We start from the raw sequence: 17,444 nt of genomic DNA, 5'->3' as shown, positions 1-17,444 counted from the left end.
GGTAATTTCCCGCCCAAGAGCATGGCTTGGAAAGAATGTCGGTGTTTTCCTTCAGGTATAGGTGCCTGGGGGTCAGGGGGAGAGGAAAAGGCTAGGGGTGGAGTGGGAGGCGGGTGATCGACAGGGATAGAAATGGTGTCTCCTCCTCCCTCTGAATGCGAAATAGCCAATGAGGTGGCTCGGCCGGGCCGGCCCGGCCGCCAGTGCCATATAGTATGCAGCAACCGGAGGAGTCACGTTGGGGGAACGGCAGAAAGCAGCTATCCGTTTACACTACTTTGCTCTAGCAGCTATCTTAATGGTGACTGCGTGGCCGGGGGGAAACCTGATCGGCCAGATCCAGCCGAAACCGGGAGGGAGGGAGTGGGCTTTCCGGAGGGGGGGAGGAGGGAGGGAGACGAAGAAGGAGGAGTAAGAGAGGGGGAAAGAAAGAGGAAAAGAGTGCGAGGGAGTGAGGGAGGGAGGAAAATAAACAACAAAAAATGTCCTCTTCCTCCCCCACCGGGCAGATTGCAAGTGCGGCGGACATCAAGCAGGAGAATGGGATGGAAAGCGCCTCGGAAGGGCAGGAGGCGCACCGAGAAGTGGCGGGGGGCGCGGCGGTGGGGCTGAGCCCCCCGGCTCCAGCCCCTTTTCCCCTGGAGCCGGGGGACGCCGCGACCGCTGCCGCCAGGGTGAGTGGCGAGGAAGGGGCAGTGGCGGCGGCGGCGGCCGGAGAGGCGGCGGATCAGGTACAACTCCACTCGGAACTTCTGGGCAGGCACCACCACGCCGCCGCCGCCGCGCAGACCCCGCTGGCCTTCTCGCCCGACCACGTCGCCTGCGTGTGCGAGGCACTGCAGCAGGGGGGCAACCTGGACCGCCTGGCCCGGTTCCTGTGGTCCCTGCCCCAGAGCGACCTGCTACGTGGCAACGAGAGCCTGCTGAAGGCGCGGGCGCTCGTGGCCTTCCACCAGGGCATCTACCCCGAGCTCTACAGCATCCTCGAGAGCCACAGCTTCGAGTCGGCCAACCACCCGCTGCTGCAGCAGCTCTGGTACAAGGCGCGCTACACCGAGGCCGAGAGAGCCCGCGGCCGGCCGCTGGGAGCCGTGGACAAGTACCGGCTGCGCAGGAAATTCCCCCTGCCCCGCACCATCTGGGACGGCGAGGAGACGGTGTATTGTTTCAAGGAGAAGTCGCGCAATGCGCTCAAGGAGCTCTACAAGCAGAATCGCTACCCTTCGCCCGCCGAGAAGCGGCACCTGGCCAAGATCACCGGCCTCTCCCTCACCCAGGTCAGCAACTGGTTCAAGAACCGCCGGCAGCGCGACCGGAACCCCTCCGAGACCCAGTCTAAAAGGTGAGCGCCAACTTTCCTCCTCCTCCCCCTTCCTCTCCCCCACCCCCTTCCCAGCTTTCTTTTCCTCCAAGTGCACGCAAACATGGCGCTTACCTTCCCCACCAGCCTGGTCCGGCTGCCCACCTCTCCCCGCCCCCCACCTCGCTCCCCGGCCGGCGGCGGTGGGGGGCAGCGGAGGCGAGGGGCAGGGGGCGGGGGGACCTCCCTCCTTACCCTCCCCCTCTCCCCCCAGAAGTTTCTGGTCGCCCGCCTAGGTCTCAGTCCCCGCCCCCACCTCGGCTGGTCACTGCTGCCCGGCTTCCCACACCCCTCCCGCTGGCTTTGAAGTTGCCACTCTCTCCCCGCTTCTGGCGGAGCTAAGGAAGCCAGTGTGGACGCCGGCACCGCAGCTCTCCCTGCCGCCCGAGGCCCGCAGAGGTTGCGGGCGACGGCCGGGGTCTGCACCTCCGCGGGGTCACACCGGGCCTTGCGCGCGCGCACGCTCCCGGACCCCCGGGGTTCAGCCGCCCCCCGGGCAAGCGCTGGAGGTCGCGGTGGCTGCTCCGTAGGGAAGAGAGTGTTGTGGGGCTGGCGGCGCAGAAGGGGTCTTGGAAAGTCGAGGTTTCATATGACAGAGTTAATCATTCACCCTGCCCCTGTGGTTCCCTCCGCGGCCGCGGCAACGTGGGGTGCTGGTGCGGCCCGACTCTGTCGTGTTTTGAAACCTGATTCTGAACTCCTTAGGATCGGGTTTCAGCGCAGCCGGGGTAGCAGGGCTGAAGGGCTGCTTCCTCCCTTGGTCCCGGAATGCTGCTTGGCTCCCTCCCGGTTTGGTAGTTATGGGTGGGGGGCAGGCTGGCTTACCGCGGACGGCAGCAAAGCAGTGGGGGCGCTATCAACGCACCTCCTTGCGCACCCACCCGACTGGGTTTGAACTTTTTGACTGACAGGCTGTTTTCCCCCTCTGGTAGAAAATACCGGATTTTCCACCTTTTTGGGGCGTCTTCCCGAGTCACACACTTGGTGTGTGCGTCTGTGTTTTTTGTTGGACGAAACAAAGTAAGGAGAAGGTCGCCTAATGACCTGGTGTCTCCAGCCCCGCAGGGATAGGACAGAAAGAATCCAAAAGCAGCTCGAAGGTGCTGCTCAGAGAAGGAATCTGGGAGCCGGCGATCCTGCCCGCCTGGCCCAGGTGAAGGTGATCGCCCCGCGCATTCCAGAGCCAGACTCAGCCCGCCTTTGCCGCTTCTGGGCCCCTTTGGGGGTCCGACGGCTCGGGCCCTGGCGTTCCTCGCCCACGGCGGGGAGGGAGGCTCGGTGTCCTACCTGGCCCTACCCGGTAACCAAAACAAAACGTGCACCGGGATGTGCGTGCGCCTTCCGCAGATAGGCGGAGAGGTCCAGAGAAGGCGCTTTGGTTACCCGGAGCCACCTGCCCCGCGCGTACTAGAGGCCGCGGATACCGCTCTCGGGGACCAACGGAATCCGCAGGGCCAGAGTAGAGGGTGGGGAGCAGGCATAGCAAGCAGGCCAGCTGCCCACCGCCTCCGCCGGCGAGCCAGGCACGCTCCCTGGGACTCCCTCACGCCCCACTGCCGGCTTCTCTGTCCCCCCCAATCCCCCCCCGGTAAACTCCACACCCCGCCCCCGGCCCAGTTGCCTGGTTTAGGCCCCTCTCCGGATCTACCTCCCACCCGCACCCCCGGTGAGTCACCCTCGCAGACGGCGACGGCGGCTCAGCCTCAGCTCGTAAATCAAAGCGCTTTCTGCGCTCCTGGCCCCGCAGCCCAAAGCCCGGGTAATCCTCTCCCCTCGGCATGAAAGAGAACCGACCGCGGGGCACTGCGGGGATGTCGGATCCTATGCTGGGCCAAGTCCCGCAGCGCTTCCAAAACGCCTCTCTTCTACTCTCCTTTGCTGTCCCTCCCAGCCTCAGAGCAAATGGGAAACCCCCACCACTACCCACCCCCCAACCCCGATTTGGAATTTCTCCCAAGTCAGACACCTGAGAAACAGGGTCCTGGCTGGAACAAAGGGACAAAGGACTTTGGGGAAGGGGTCTAATAGTTAAAAGGCCTCTTGAGTGACCCACACCCTTTCCCTCCCACCTCACCAGGGCACTGGATGGTGTTTGTTAAATAGGCCCCTTTGGCTTCCTTTGGATTCAAAGGCGACTGCACATAACTGTTCTTGGGTTGAAAGTGCCTTTTCCTACAACAAGGACAGCCACTTTGTTGAATGAGAGAGTTGTCAGTCTGGTGGAGTAGAAGTTTGGGAGCAGGTGAGAAAATGATCTCTTGTTAACTAACTGACCAAAAAAGAAAAGCTGAACACTTCCCACCTCCTGCTCCTTTGGCAGTTTCATTCACCTCTAAAAACACTAATCTGAATTGGTTTGAGAGGAGGGGAAGGAGTTCCTAAACAGGAAAGACTGACCACCTCATCTAAGGCGTTTTTTTTCTATGGTGTCAGTAGCAGCATATGTAACAGTAAGGACTAGCACTTCTACACTATAAAATCAAATATACTTTTCCTCTGTAATGCTGAATTTACGTCTTCCAGATCTCTGGACTTTTCCTGAATTTATTGTTATTTTAAATGATTGGGATCTGAGAGTTTATCTTTCCAGATTCTCTGGCTGGTCAGAATCTGCTGAAAGGCCTCTTAGTTTAAATAGGACGAGCAGACACCCTGCTGTGCTTTCCTTAAATACCGCTTTTAATGGATTTAGAAGCTGGTTTTCCAAACAAGTGGCACTATGTAGAATGTCATCCCCCTGACCTTCTGATCTTCTTGATTTCCCCCTCCATCCAGTGAGTCAGATGGCAACCCCAGCACTGAAGATGAATCCAGCAAGGGACATGAGGATTTATCTCCTCACCCACTCTCCAGTTCATCTGATGGCGTCACCAACCTCAGCCTTTCCGGTCATATGGAGCCAGTATATATGCAACAAATTGGAAATGCTAAGATATCATTAAGCTCTTCTGGAGTTCTGTTGAATGGAAGCTTGGTACCTGCAAGTACTTCACCTGTCTTCCTTAATGGAAATTCTTTTATTCAGGGACCCAGTGGAGTTATCCTTAATGGATTAAATGTGGGAAATACACAGGCAGTGGCACTGAACCCAGCAAAAATGTCATCAAACATTGTGAGCAATGGTATATCCATGACTGACATACTGGGGTCTACCTCCCAGGATGTGAAGGAATTCAAAGTCCTCCAGAGTTCTGCTGCTAACTCAGCAGCCACCACGTCCTACAGCCCCAGTGTCCCTGTCTCATTCCCAGGGCTGATACCCAGCACTGAGGTGAAAAGAGAAGGCATTCAAACAGTGGCTTCCCAGGATGGGGGCTCTGTAGTGACTTTTACTACACCAGTGCAAATTAACCAGTATGGGATTGTCCAGATCCCCAATTCTGGAGCAAACAGCCAGTTCCTTAATGGGAGCATTGGATTCTCTTCACTGCAGCTGCCCCCTGTGTCAGTGACAGCTTCACAAGGTAAAAATCTCATTTGGTACCTTAATACACCAGCAAATGTGTTCATCAGCTGCTGTGAGTGACGCATTTGGTGATAGCCATAGATTGATGTTACGGTTCAGGTACCTTATTAGCTGCAGAATAGCCTTGATGTGATTCTCCTCTTTCACAATACCCATTTCATATCCAGCTTGCTTTATTCCCTTGCATCATGAGGATGGGCTTTTATTTTACTAACAACTGAATGGAAAAATACAGTTCATAGCAAGTCCTGCCAGTTCTACAATTACAGAAATATGATAAGTCAATCAGTGCTTACAAAATTACTCACTGCTTGACATTTTAAGATTAAAAATTAATAAAATTGCTAAGAACACAAAATTAGTCTAGCAGTTGGTAAGAATGCATATACTTTACCTCAGCATTATTTATTTGACAAAAAATGCTTTAGAAGAACAAGCTAAAAAGACTGAATCAATTATGTTTGAATCCTGTTCCTCCTATAATTAACAGATTAAAAGAAAATCAGAGCAATATGCAATTGGGTTTCTATTGCTCAGCACATATACTCACCCCCTAAATGTGTGAGTTGATTTACAAAGACAATAGTAAGCCTTATTTTGTATGTTTGTGGCTTTACTAATAGCAATCTTCCAGAGAAAGCACTTAAATGAAATTCAGGAAACCTGAGGCGGATATATCAGTTCTTCACTGACTTTAAGCAAGCCTAGATCCTTTATGTCATTTTCTCTTTACAGAAATAGGAATGGTTAGAATTTGGCAGTGGAGTTTGCATAATCCCTTGAATTCAGGAGTGGTGGATGTTAATGCATGTTTGCCTTCTTGTAGGCAAATCTGAAAATCCAGATTTTTTTTTTTTGGAGACAGAGTCTGGCTCTGTTGCCCAGACTAGAGTGCAATGGCACGATCTCCGCTCACTACAACCTCTGCCTCCAAGGTTCAAGCCATTCTCCTACCTCAGCCTTCTGAGTAGCCGGGATTACAGGTGCACACCACCATGTGCGGCTAATTAGTAGAGACAGGGTTTCACCATGTTGATCAGGCTGGTCTTGAACTCCTGACCTCCTGATCTACCCACCTCAGCCTCCCCAAGTGCTGGGATTGCAGGCGTGAGTCACTGCACCCGGCCCCAGATTTTTACAAAAGCAAAATAAGTAATTGTTGACCTTAAGAGTCTGCTTTCTATAAGATGGTTTTAAAAAAAAAAAAAAAAAAAAATCCATTTATGCACAACTCTCTTGTTACCACAACTGTGGTCTATGTCAGCTTATTGAAGGAATTAATGGAAAAATTGTTCTAAATTTCATTCTGTACATTTGCTTTTCTTTAGGCAAAATGGGAGCAAAACAAGACAGTCCTTCAGCATATTATTCAGTTCATCATTGTTCCAACTTATGGAAAGCGTTAAGCTAAGTTACTGTTCAACATAAGGCAAAAATATGAAAACCACAGGGAAAGCCAAAGGGCCTAGTTTGATAATAATTTAATGTTGATCTAATTTCTTTTATCTCATTAGGAAAATTTCCAAACAGGTCATATTTTAGAGGCAACAAATTTGAGCAGAAAGAATGAGTTATGTATACTAAGGGAGGAGAAAAGGAGAAATACATTTAATTGTGTAATCTAGAAGGGTACTGCTATAGAAAAGTATTATGAACTAATAGCCAAGTTTTTAAATGGAACATTTAATAGGAATAAGGATAGCATTTTCAGTTAAAATAACTAAGATCAAATGACAAGGCTGTCAATCCTTAGACTGTCTGGGTGAGTTGAAGGATAAATTTAACCAGATGGTTAAGTTTAATCCAGTAAGCCACATCTCTGTATGGTAGTAGGGTATTGCAGTTGTCAATAAAGCATTTTAGGGATTCAGTTTTTTCTCACAAACAGATACTGAGCCATTCTTTAAAACGTCTAAACAAGATAGACTTCCCTTTCTAAGTTGGGATTAATGTGGAAAACTAGAATATCTACCTACATCTTTTACTCACTTTAAAGTCTGAGCAACTAAGTTTATTTTTTTGTTTTTTGGGGTTTTTTTAGGCAGAGACTCACTTTCTCACCCAGTTTGGAGTACAGTGGTGCAATCTCAGCTCACTCCAACCTCCGCCTCCCAAGTTCTAGTGATTCTTTTGCCTCAGCCGCCCAAGTAGCTGGGATACAGGCATGCATCACCACACCTGGCTAATTTTTGTATTTTTAATAGAGACGGGTTTTCACCATGTTGGCCAGGCTGGTCTTGAACTCCTGACCTCAGGTGATTCACCCACTTCAGCCTCCCAAAGTGCTGGGATTACAGGCGTGAGACCTGGCGACCGGCTTTATTTTTTTCATATCGTCATTACAAAGTTCTGTGTGGTTTTTCAGTTGGACTTTTTATCTTATTGTTCAATTTTTAATTCAATTGTAGTTATGCTCAAAAATCAAATTTTAGATCGAATCTTCTTTTCTCCCTTTTATATATGTTATAATTTCTACAAATTCAGAAACACATATTCATTCAGTAGCAGTTGGGGAAAATGTTACATGTATTATGCTATTTATGGCTGTATAAGAAGATAACTAATCATTTTGTTCATGTATGTATTGGCAAACAATTTTGTAAATATGCATGCAACAACATAAACATCTATTTGAGATTTTTTTTTTTTTTTTTTTTTTGCCACAAATCAGCTGCCTACAAGAATTTTAAAGAGGCTGGGCATGATGGCTCACTCCTATAATCCCAGCACTTTGGGAGGCTGAAGTGAGTGGATCACAAGGTCGGGAGTTGAAGACCAGACCAGTCAACATGGTGAAACCTCATCTCTACTAAAAATACAAAAATTAGCCAGGTGTGGTCTTGGGCACCTGTAATCCCAGCTTCTTGGGAGGCTGGGGCAGAGAACTGCTTTAACCCAAGAGGCAGAGGTTTCAGTGAGCCGAGATCCTGCCAGTGCATTCCAGCCTAGGTGATAGAGTAAGACTCTGCCTTAAAAAAAAAAAAAAAAAATTAGCCAGATGTGGTGGCACATGCCTATAATCCCAGCTACTTGAGAGGATGAGGCAGGAGAATCACTTGAACCCACCAGGCAGAGGTTGCAGTGAGCCAAGATCATGCCATTGCACTCCAACCTGAGCAACAAAAGTGAAACTCCGTCTCAAAAAAAAATAAAAAGAATTATAAGGCATACTTAAGTTGAAGTTAGTGTTTTCAAATAAAAGCAGTTTTTTCATATGTGTGGCTCAAAACAAAAGTTTATGTTAGGGAATAACTGAAACATACCTAGAAATTGTTTTTCTTAATGCCATTATTTCTGTGATTAAACTTTGTAGTTAAATGTTTTAAAGGTATTCACATCTAGTGTCTTCTTTTTACTTAAAGACATTCCTTTGCATTTAGGGTTCTTAAAAATATTTGGAAGACATAAACAGCCTTGTGGCACTTATTTATCAATAGAGGTGATAATATAATCATAATATTCTAATAATTCAGCCAGGAAAATGTTTTAGGTGAATTGATTACCTTTTAACATTAGGCTGCTCTCTCAAAAAAAGTCGTTTACTGAGTCCAGATGTGGTGTCACACGCCTGTAATCCCAACACTGAAAGGCTGAGGCAGGAGGTGAGCCCAGGAGTTCCAGACCAGCCAGCCTGGGCAACATAATGAGACCTCATTTCCACAAAAAATTTAAAAATTATCTGGGCATGGTGGTGCGTACCTGTAGTCCCAGTTCCTCAGGAGGCTGAGGTGGAAGAGATTGCTTGGACCCAGGAGATTGAGGCTACTTGAGTTCAGGAGTTCGAGAACAGCCTGGCCAACATGGTGAAACCCCATCTTTACTAAAAATACAAAAATTAGCCAGGCATGGTGACATGCGTTTGTAATTCCAGCTACTCAGAGGTTGAAGCAGGATAATCTCTTGAACCTGGCAGGGGGAGGTTGCAGTGAGCAGAAATTGTGCCACTGCACTCCAGCCTAGGCAACAGAGCAAGACTCTTGTCTCAAAAAAAAAAAAAAAAAAAAAAAGAATTTGCTACACATCTAATTTAAGATCAGGATACATAGCCCACCTATTACAAGAGTCCCCCCAAAGATCATATTTGAGGTCCTAGATTATCTAATTGCCATCATCTCATGCCTATGTAAAGACTCAGGGAAAAAAGGGGTTTTATTTGATTGGTAGTGGGAAGTCCAGTTCATCTACATTGCCTGAGTGATCTGATTTGAACATCTCAGCTTTGTTCTTAACATTTCTTTTTCTACTTCTGGTCTCTATAGACCATTATTCTGAGAGCTTCAAAAGATACAAACCTTTTAGAGAAGCATTAGCTCTGGTTCTTTATGTAAATCTGTATTTTAAAAAGCACATTTCATATTACCATTAATTGTTCCTATTACTACAACACTGAAAATTCAGAACTGGCACAACAAAAGAAAACAAAAGCATTTGAATGTTCTGTTGACTTGACATTACTTTATGGCTAGTTTGGTGAAAGTCTGCAACTTGTCTGTACAGGTTTATATGGTTAAGTTTTAACCCCCAGGGTAACTCATTTTATGTGGTATTTTCTACATTGCTATTTATTTATATTTTATGTCAGTTACTAAGCAGTCAGTCCTGAATGAAGGCATTTCATTTTGCATTTGTATCTTCTGGTTATAACTGTCAGGGCTAGCAATAACTTTTAACTAATTAAGAGATGTCAAGTTGTTATTGATGAAACAGAAACTTGACTGAATCAGAACTTAGAAAATATTTTTTTTTCCACAGTTGGCTTCTAACTAGTAGTTCTCAATCCCTCTTTGTCATAAGAATTACTTGGGAAGGTGGGTATTCTAGAAACCCAGTCCCACCATTACTCAATATTCCCATGTAACAAACATGCACACATGCCCCCTGAATCTAATTTTTTTTTTTTTTGAGACGGAGTTTTGCTCTTGTTACCAAGGCTAGAGGGCAATGGCGTGATCTTGGCTCACTGCAACCTCTGCCTCCTGGGTTCAGTCAATTCTCCTGCCTCAGCCTCCTGAGTAGCTGGGATTACAGGCACGCACCACCATGCCCAGCTAATTTTTTGTATTTTTAGTAGAAACGGGATTTCACCATGTTGACCAGGATGGTCTCGATCTCTTGGCCTCGTGATCCATCCGCCTTGGCCTCCCAAAGTGCTGGGATTACAGGCTTGAGCCACCGTGCCCGGCCATCTAATTTTTTTAAAGAAAGAGAAGTAATAGGCACCAGAATCTTTGACGTGTTCTATCCTCAAGACCATTGGAAGTCATGAGACATAAAAAGTAATGGTTTGGAAGTCACTGTGTTTCCTAAGAATCTGATGAAAGATGGACAACATAGGCACACCTGTGACTCAGGAATGCAATTAGTTTTTTTGGCTGTGTTCTTGTGGTTAAACATAAAATAAAAGATGTCTCTATACAAAATATATATACATGTGTTATACTTGGGAGGGTTAAAAACAACTGTTCTAAGATGTATTAAGTCACACTTTCAAGAAGTAGAGCCTGGGAATCTATAGTTTTAAGTGTTCAAGGTAATACTGAACCATAATTGGGCTAAATTATTGTATGGAAGTGTTGCTTTTTTATAGATACTGTACCTGAGGGAAAAAAACCATGTGTGTATAACTTTTTTCTTTCCCTATCACTTCCACCAACGATAATCAGTACTTTATTTTTTCTAGGTAATATTTCAGTAAGCTCAAGCACTTCAGATGGGAGCACATTTACAAGTGAGTCGGCCACAATCCAGCAAGGAAAGGTTTTCTTGAGCTCTCTTGCTCCCAGTGCAGTGGTATACACGGTTCCTAATTCAGGTCAGACTATAGGATCTGTGAAACAGGAAGGCTTGGAGAGGAGCCTGGTATTTTCTCAGTTGATGCCTGTCAATCAGAATGCACAAGTAAATGCAAACCTATCTTCTGAAAACATCTCGGGGAGTGGCCTCCATCCACTGGCCTCCTCGTTAGTTAATGTTTCTCCAACTCACAACTTTTCCCTCAGTCCCCCTACACTACTAAATCCCACTGAGCTAAACCCTGACATTGCCGATAGCCAGCCAATGTCTGCACCGGTGGCAAGCAAATCTACTGTGACATCTGTCAGCAACACTAACTATGCAACTCTTCAGAACTGTTCCCTTATTACTGGTCAAGACCTAATGTCAGTCCCTATGACTCAAGCTGCCCTTGGGGAAATAGTTCCTACAGCTGAAGACCAGGTAGGTCACCCCTCCCCAGCAGTACATCAGGATTTTGTCCGAGAACATCGTTTGGTTCTGCAGTCGGTAGCTAACATGAAAGAGAATTTCTTACCAAATTCTGAGAGCAAAGCAACAAGTAGCTTAATGATGCTGGACTCTAAATCCAAGTATGTGCTAGATGGCATGGTTGATACTGTCTGTGAAGACCTGGAAACAGATAAAAAAGAGCTTGCCAAGCTCCAGACTGTCCAGTTAGATGAAGATATGCAAGACTTATAAACTTTATTTCCTCCTCACCTCTTTTTGGCATCAGCGGCAAATCATTTCATGAAGCCTCAAGGACACAACACATTTTCCCATTTAAAGGAAAACACTCTAGTTTTGCAAGTATATGCATACGAGAGACTTTAGATTGATCTGCATGAAGATCACACTTAAGTATACAGGAGTAGAACTGCATTATTGCAGCCTTTTTGTTCACTTATAATGTTCTCTTTTAAATAGATGGAGACAAAGGAACAAGGTGAAATGTGTCAAGTCAAAATGAATCATTTAGTTGACTCCATGTAACTCTAAGGTCAAAATGGAACTTGATAGTTTTTAAAATTAAAAATGTATACACCTAACATAGAAAATTAAAGATAGCTGCATACCATTAGAAATAATACAATTGTTTTTGTTTACTTTTACTTCACGGGCATTGAAAAGGTTAAGAAACATAAATGCTACGTATTTTTAAAGTTAGGTAGCATATATATATATATATATATATATATACACACACACACCTCTCGTTTTCAGCATTTTTTAAGAAAGCCTTGGGTTAAGTCTCAACACATTTCTAATAGCTCAGTGTGGCTGAGAAAGTTCGGAACTCCACTAAAAACTCTGAAACTTCAGTATGAATGTAAATATATCAGTTCTATAAGCAGGATTTGAGTAATTACAGTGAATTTTATTTATACTGTGTATGTTTCTCTTCAGGCGCTATGAACTGAAAAAGAAATGTTTTCTTACTGTTTAATTTATTTTTATTGTTTGAACAGGAAGTGAACATAGTTGTTTCCAACAAAGTTATACTTTTTGTAGGATTTTTAAAATAATGATTTTTACCAGGAATCTATTAAGGTCAATATTAATAACACTGAAACAGGAAATCTAACTCCCAATATTGGAATTTTGCTACTTTTTTTCACATCCTTGTTCTTTATTTAGCAACTCTCCAATTCATTTAAATATGTTTTCTATGGAATTCTATGTGCCTTTTTACCTTGTGGCCTTTTATTAGTAGTAAGGTATAGAAGTGTCAACAGAAGCACTGATGGTTCTTTTCTACTCTCTATCTAACAGGGTTAATTTCACCACAAAATTGCTTTAAATCTGAAGAACTTAAGTTTCACTAAATATTATGACATTTATTACACAAATGGATAAACAACTAATCATTGTGGATGCTTTTCATTATAAGGAAAATAATAAAGTTATAGATACCATGTAAAATTGATTATACAGGCTACAAAAACCATTTCAAAGTAAAGAAAATATGTAAATTCTATTAAGCAAAATTCTTTCCTGTTGAAACTTAGTTCTAAATGTTTTGAATCAATGGTTACACTCTGACACATGACTGTTGTTTGCACTATATTGCCATGTCTTCTTTAAAAGTAAATATTTTGGGTTTCTCTGAGAATAGCTTGTTTAATAATGTTGTAAGCTGTGGCTATAGTTTTATCAGGACTCTGAACACAGATGTAACAATGCAAATACATTTATGTAGTAAGTAAAGTTATGGTCTAGTCTCTGAAAAGCAAGAAAAGTGAGAAAATAATTTCTTCAGAGATAACTTAAAGTTGCTGAACATAAAAATGTTAGTACATCTTGCTTTTTTTTATGATTAGAACAAAGAGCCCACTCTAGTTCTCTACATGTCAGTCAACCAAGCATTTTGAATAAGGGACATAGGGGATTTAACTTTCGTTATTACAAATTGAAATTGCAGGTATATACGAAGAACCCTATGAAGAATTCCTCTCTCATCATTTTGATAAAGAACTACATCATTTTTTTATATAATTGGTGAATGTTCCTAAACTGCTGACACTACATGTTTTTTGTTTTGTTTTACAAGTCAGGTGTTTTAGAGTTCTTTTCCACTCTACTACCACGTATACAGCTTGTTTTTTCTTTGGGTGTGTGATGATCCTGTTACTGAGATTAATTACATGGCTCTGTAGTGTAGTTTACATGAAAATGATGTTTTCCACTTGATTGCTGCAGATATCAAGAGTTTGTTAATTATTTTCAAATGCTCATTCAATAAGAAATGGGAACGTTTTTAAAGTTATATTGCTACATATATATAACCGGAAATGTTTTATATGTTTTCCCAAAATATAATAAGCCTCTCTTTTATTCAGCGTTCTTCCTTTTTTTTTCCTTATGAAAAAGAAAAGATAGCACAAAACTTAAGACTTAACCTAGGAAACCTATTCATACTCCCACCATGATGTAATTATAACCCTATAATTACTTCAGGTAGCTATACAATATACCAGGTAAGAATCAATGCATATTGTAAAGAACTTATTGTTCTTTTCTATTCTTTCAATAAAATAAGGGCCAGTTGATATGCAGTCCATGTATATGTGAATGGAGTAAGATAAACCCCATGATCTCCTTGCACAGAATTGCAAATGTCTTTTGCCATACCAAGGGCCAGACACAGAACTCTTGGAGTTCATATGGCAGAATTTCCCTCTTACATAAACCAATGCTTGAAGATGCTGCAAATGACCCTCTAATGATCCCTAAAGATCAAAATAGGGGTAAATAACTCCCTGCAAAACCCAACCCATGCTGCTGGCTGTGGGATTTTTGGTGTAAGCCTATCTATGCACTCTATCAGCCAGAATTTGGCATTTAGCTCTTAGTAAAATCTAGTAAAGGACAGTGTATTGTTTAAAGAGAAGGTGCAATTGTTCCTCAATCAAGCAAGAGCACCTGTGTTGTACTGCTTTATATCTCATGTATATTTATAGTAATGAAAAGATTTCTTGAATTGTACACGTTTCAGTGCCTTTCTAGTGTTATGAAAGGCAGGTAGATATTATAGCCATAGGTAAGAATCCATAGTTAAATTGCACACTGACCTTAAATCTCTCTATATGCCTTGTATCTTGCATGTTAAAAGTTGGATTATTGGGCATGTGTGGCAGCCTGCCCTGCTACATGCTAGACAAGTGCATTAGTATATAGCCACAAGTTCTTTATTCTCTAAAATGTTTTGACAGATCATCTCATAATAAAAATAATTCAAGGAAACTATGGGGAAAAGAATTACATTTCACAAAAGATGTTTAAAACTCTTAGTAAAACTTAGATAATAGAGCTTAGCAGTTACTTTGTATCTAATTGATACATTTCATGTTAATTTACCACCATACATTTTATTAATCAAAATTATATAGCATGTGACTCTTTTGGCTTTCAGGGTTCTCAAAAAAATTTATTCTTTTGTTGCATGTACTGTATGTTTAGAAGCAACCAGTTATATACTCAATATGGTTTTACTGTGCCTTACACAAAGAGACACTCTATACAGAATGTATATCATGGGGTGGGGTAACAGAGTCTTTACTGCACTGTTAGGTGATGGCACACAGAGCATGTCCCAGAACATTTCTGTGCTTAATTACCCAACCAAAGAGATCTAAAAAGTATGTATGTTGTACTGTAATGGGGGTTTAATGCCTGGACAATTAAGTGTTTTATTTGTTTTCTGAAATGATGTGAACTTATTTTTCTAAACACTATGCTAAATAAACTTTATATTTATACATACCTTGCATTGAAAATTATTTGGGGAATATTGGTTGTTTTTTTTTTGAGACGGAGTTTCGCTCTTGTTACCCAGGCTGGAGTGCAATGGGCGATCTCGGCTCACCGCAACCTCCGCCTCCTGGGTTCAGGCAATTCTCCTGCCTCAGCCTCCTGAGTAGCTGGGATTACAGGCACGCACCACCATGCCCAGCTAATTTTTTGTATTTTTAGTAGAGACAGGGTTTCACCATGTTGACCAGGATGGTCTCAATCTCTTGACCTCATGATCCACCCGCCTCAGCCTCCCAAAGTGTTGGGATTACAGGCGTGAGCCACCGCACCCGGCCTGTACGTTTTTTTTAGTAAGAGTAACCCATCTTAATAGAAAAGAAACAAGAAATAATATTGGTTTTATTTATCCCTAGAAAAGTGAAGAAGAGGAAGGGAAAAAACAAACATTTCCAAGGGTGACAAATAGTCATGTGGCCAATTGGCATGATTTTGGAAAAATAATCTTTGTCGGTCTTTGTGCAGAATTGAGCAATTAACTGTACTGCATACTCAGAGATAAATTTTTAGACTGCATCCTCCATAAAAGGAAGAAGTGTACCTTCTCCTTCCCTGCCTTCTTTTTTGCCCACGAGATGAATGTGATGTTTGGCACACAGCAGTTACTCTGTAGGATTTAATGGAATTAAATTGAAGGGTCCAAAGACCTCCTATTTTCAACCTTATTGAAAGAGCTCAATATCACCCATCCCTAGGGCACTGCCATTAGCCAAAGTCTGGTACCACCACAGTTGGGTCCAGCGATAGTTTCACTGAAAGTAACAAGTAAAAAGGCACTGCTGCTGACTATGTAGAAAATTTGGCCTTGATACAGTTTGGTCCTAATTTTAAAATTACATGACATCTAATTTTCTATGCTTCTTACACTGAAAGGAAGGGGAGGCTAATAAACTAGATTGGAAAGCAGCTGTCCAATTCTGCAAAACTAGGTAAAGCCATCAATTTCAGATATCTCTAGACTTTTATATTCTTGTCATTCCGCCCATTTATTTAGCAATTTTATGTATAAGTAAACCTTACCAGTTAACATGAACAATGTTTCAGTCAATGAGTTTAGGGTCCCAGTCATGGAGTGGTTACATTTTAGAACATTAACCAAACAAAGATTTTTAAACATTTGACAAGATTATTGCTCTACTTAAAACATTGTGGCTCCTCAGAAACTAGCAAATTAAAAACCCTCAATGGGAATTCAAGGCCCTCAGCTATATGGCTCCATCCCACTTGTTCACTTGCTCTTAAGAAACAATAAATGGGCCGGGCACCCATTTATTGGCTCAAGCCTGTAATCCCAGCACTTTGGGAGGCCGAGACGGGTGGATCACGAGGTTGAGAGATCGAGACCATTCTGGTCAACATGGTGAAACCCCATCTCTACTAAAAATACAAAAGATTAGCTGGGCGTGGTGGCGCGTGCCTGTAATCCCAGCTACTCAGGAGGCTGAGGCAGGAGAATTGCCTGAACCCAGGAGGCAGAGGTTGCGGTGAGCCGAGATCGTGCCATTGCACTCCAGCCTGGGTAACAAGAGTGAAACTCCGTCTCAAAAAAAAAAAAAAAGAAACAATAAATGGGCCAAGTACAATGACTTAGGCCTTTAATCTCAGCACTTTGGGAGGAAGAGGCAGGAGGTGGAGGATCACTTGAGCCCAGGAGGCTGCAGTGAGCTAGGGTGGTGCAACTGCACTCCAACCTGGCTGACAGCAAAATCCTGTATCAAAAAAAAAGAATAAATGAAAATTTACCTTTGCATATCATCATTTCCAAAACAGTAGATAGTAAATAAATAACAAGACACATTCAGATAATGGTCAGTCAGTGTTAAATAACAAGGAGTAATGAGATGGAGAATGTGAAATGGTAGGGTGGAAGACATACATTAGATTGGTCAAGGAAGTTCTCTGAGGAAGTAACGTTTCAGCATAGGTAATTGAATCAGAAGAGGAAGCCAGCCAGTAAGACCTAGAAAAGGGCATTCCAGGCATAAAGAACAGCAGGTGCAAAGGCCCTGAGGGAGGGACAGAGGGTCTGGATTACAGGGTTAACTCTAGGGGTCATGTGATAAATCTTGTTAGAGAAGTAGGCAAGGGCAGATCACAGGCAGAGCTTTACTGGTCTCAAATAGTTTGAATTTGAGTCTGAGAAGCCACTCATGGCTTGTAAGCAAGGAGTAATATAACATGATTTACACTTTAAAATGTTGCCATGGCTAATCTGGAGAATTGAGTTGCAGGAGGTAGGAGAGCCAAAACTAGGAAACGATTGCAATGTTGTCCTTAGCTGTCAGACAGGAAATACTTCACAAGCTCTTGAACCGCATGGAGGGCAGTTTGCCCTCCAACTGTCTCCAGAATTTTGTGCTCAGCAAGACTTATGTCTATGCTGCTGCCTGCTGTTAGCCAAAACCACTTACTGCTACCGAGGATGATTGTCGCAGCCTGAACCTGTCTCCTGGGTTCCAGGGTGGTAGATCTAGCTCCCTAATAGATATTTTCAAAATGTCCCAGTCTACCTAAGATTCTACATGGAAAATT

General features: G+C 43.5%; 1 protein-coding gene across 2 annotated transcripts; it reads left to right on the top strand.

Moving 5' to 3' along the window:
* Positions 1–240: 240 nt before the first annotated feature.
* Positions 241–14,862, top strand: SIX4 (SIX homeobox 4). 2 transcript variants are annotated; one of them, XM_002753978.6, is made up of 4 exons: positions 241–301; positions 510–1,342; positions 4,136–4,824; positions 10,507–14,862. In XM_002753978.6, exons 1-4 carry the CDS (start codon positions 299–301, stop codon positions 11,301–11,303), a joined length of 2,322 nt encoding a protein of 773 aa, XP_002754024.2. In that variant the 5' UTR covers positions 241–298; the 3' UTR covers positions 11,304–14,862. The 2 variants fall into 2 exon arrangements, with proteins under 2 accessions (XP_002754024.2, XP_009004376.2); XM_009006128.5 differs by lacking the exon at positions 241–301 and having other exon boundaries at positions 362–1,342.
* The last annotated feature ends 2,582 nt before the right edge of the window (positions 14,863–17,444 follow it).

The sequence above is a fragment of the Callithrix jacchus genome, chromosome 8, assembly GCF_049354715.1.
Source record: "Callithrix jacchus isolate 240 chromosome 8, calJac240_pri, whole genome shotgun sequence".
NCBI classification, from domain to species: domain Eukaryota; kingdom Metazoa; phylum Chordata; class Mammalia; order Primates; family Cebidae; genus Callithrix; species Callithrix jacchus.
The sequence above is the reverse complement of the archived record's forward strand: the minus strand, read 5'-3'. Positions and strand labels throughout refer to the sequence as shown.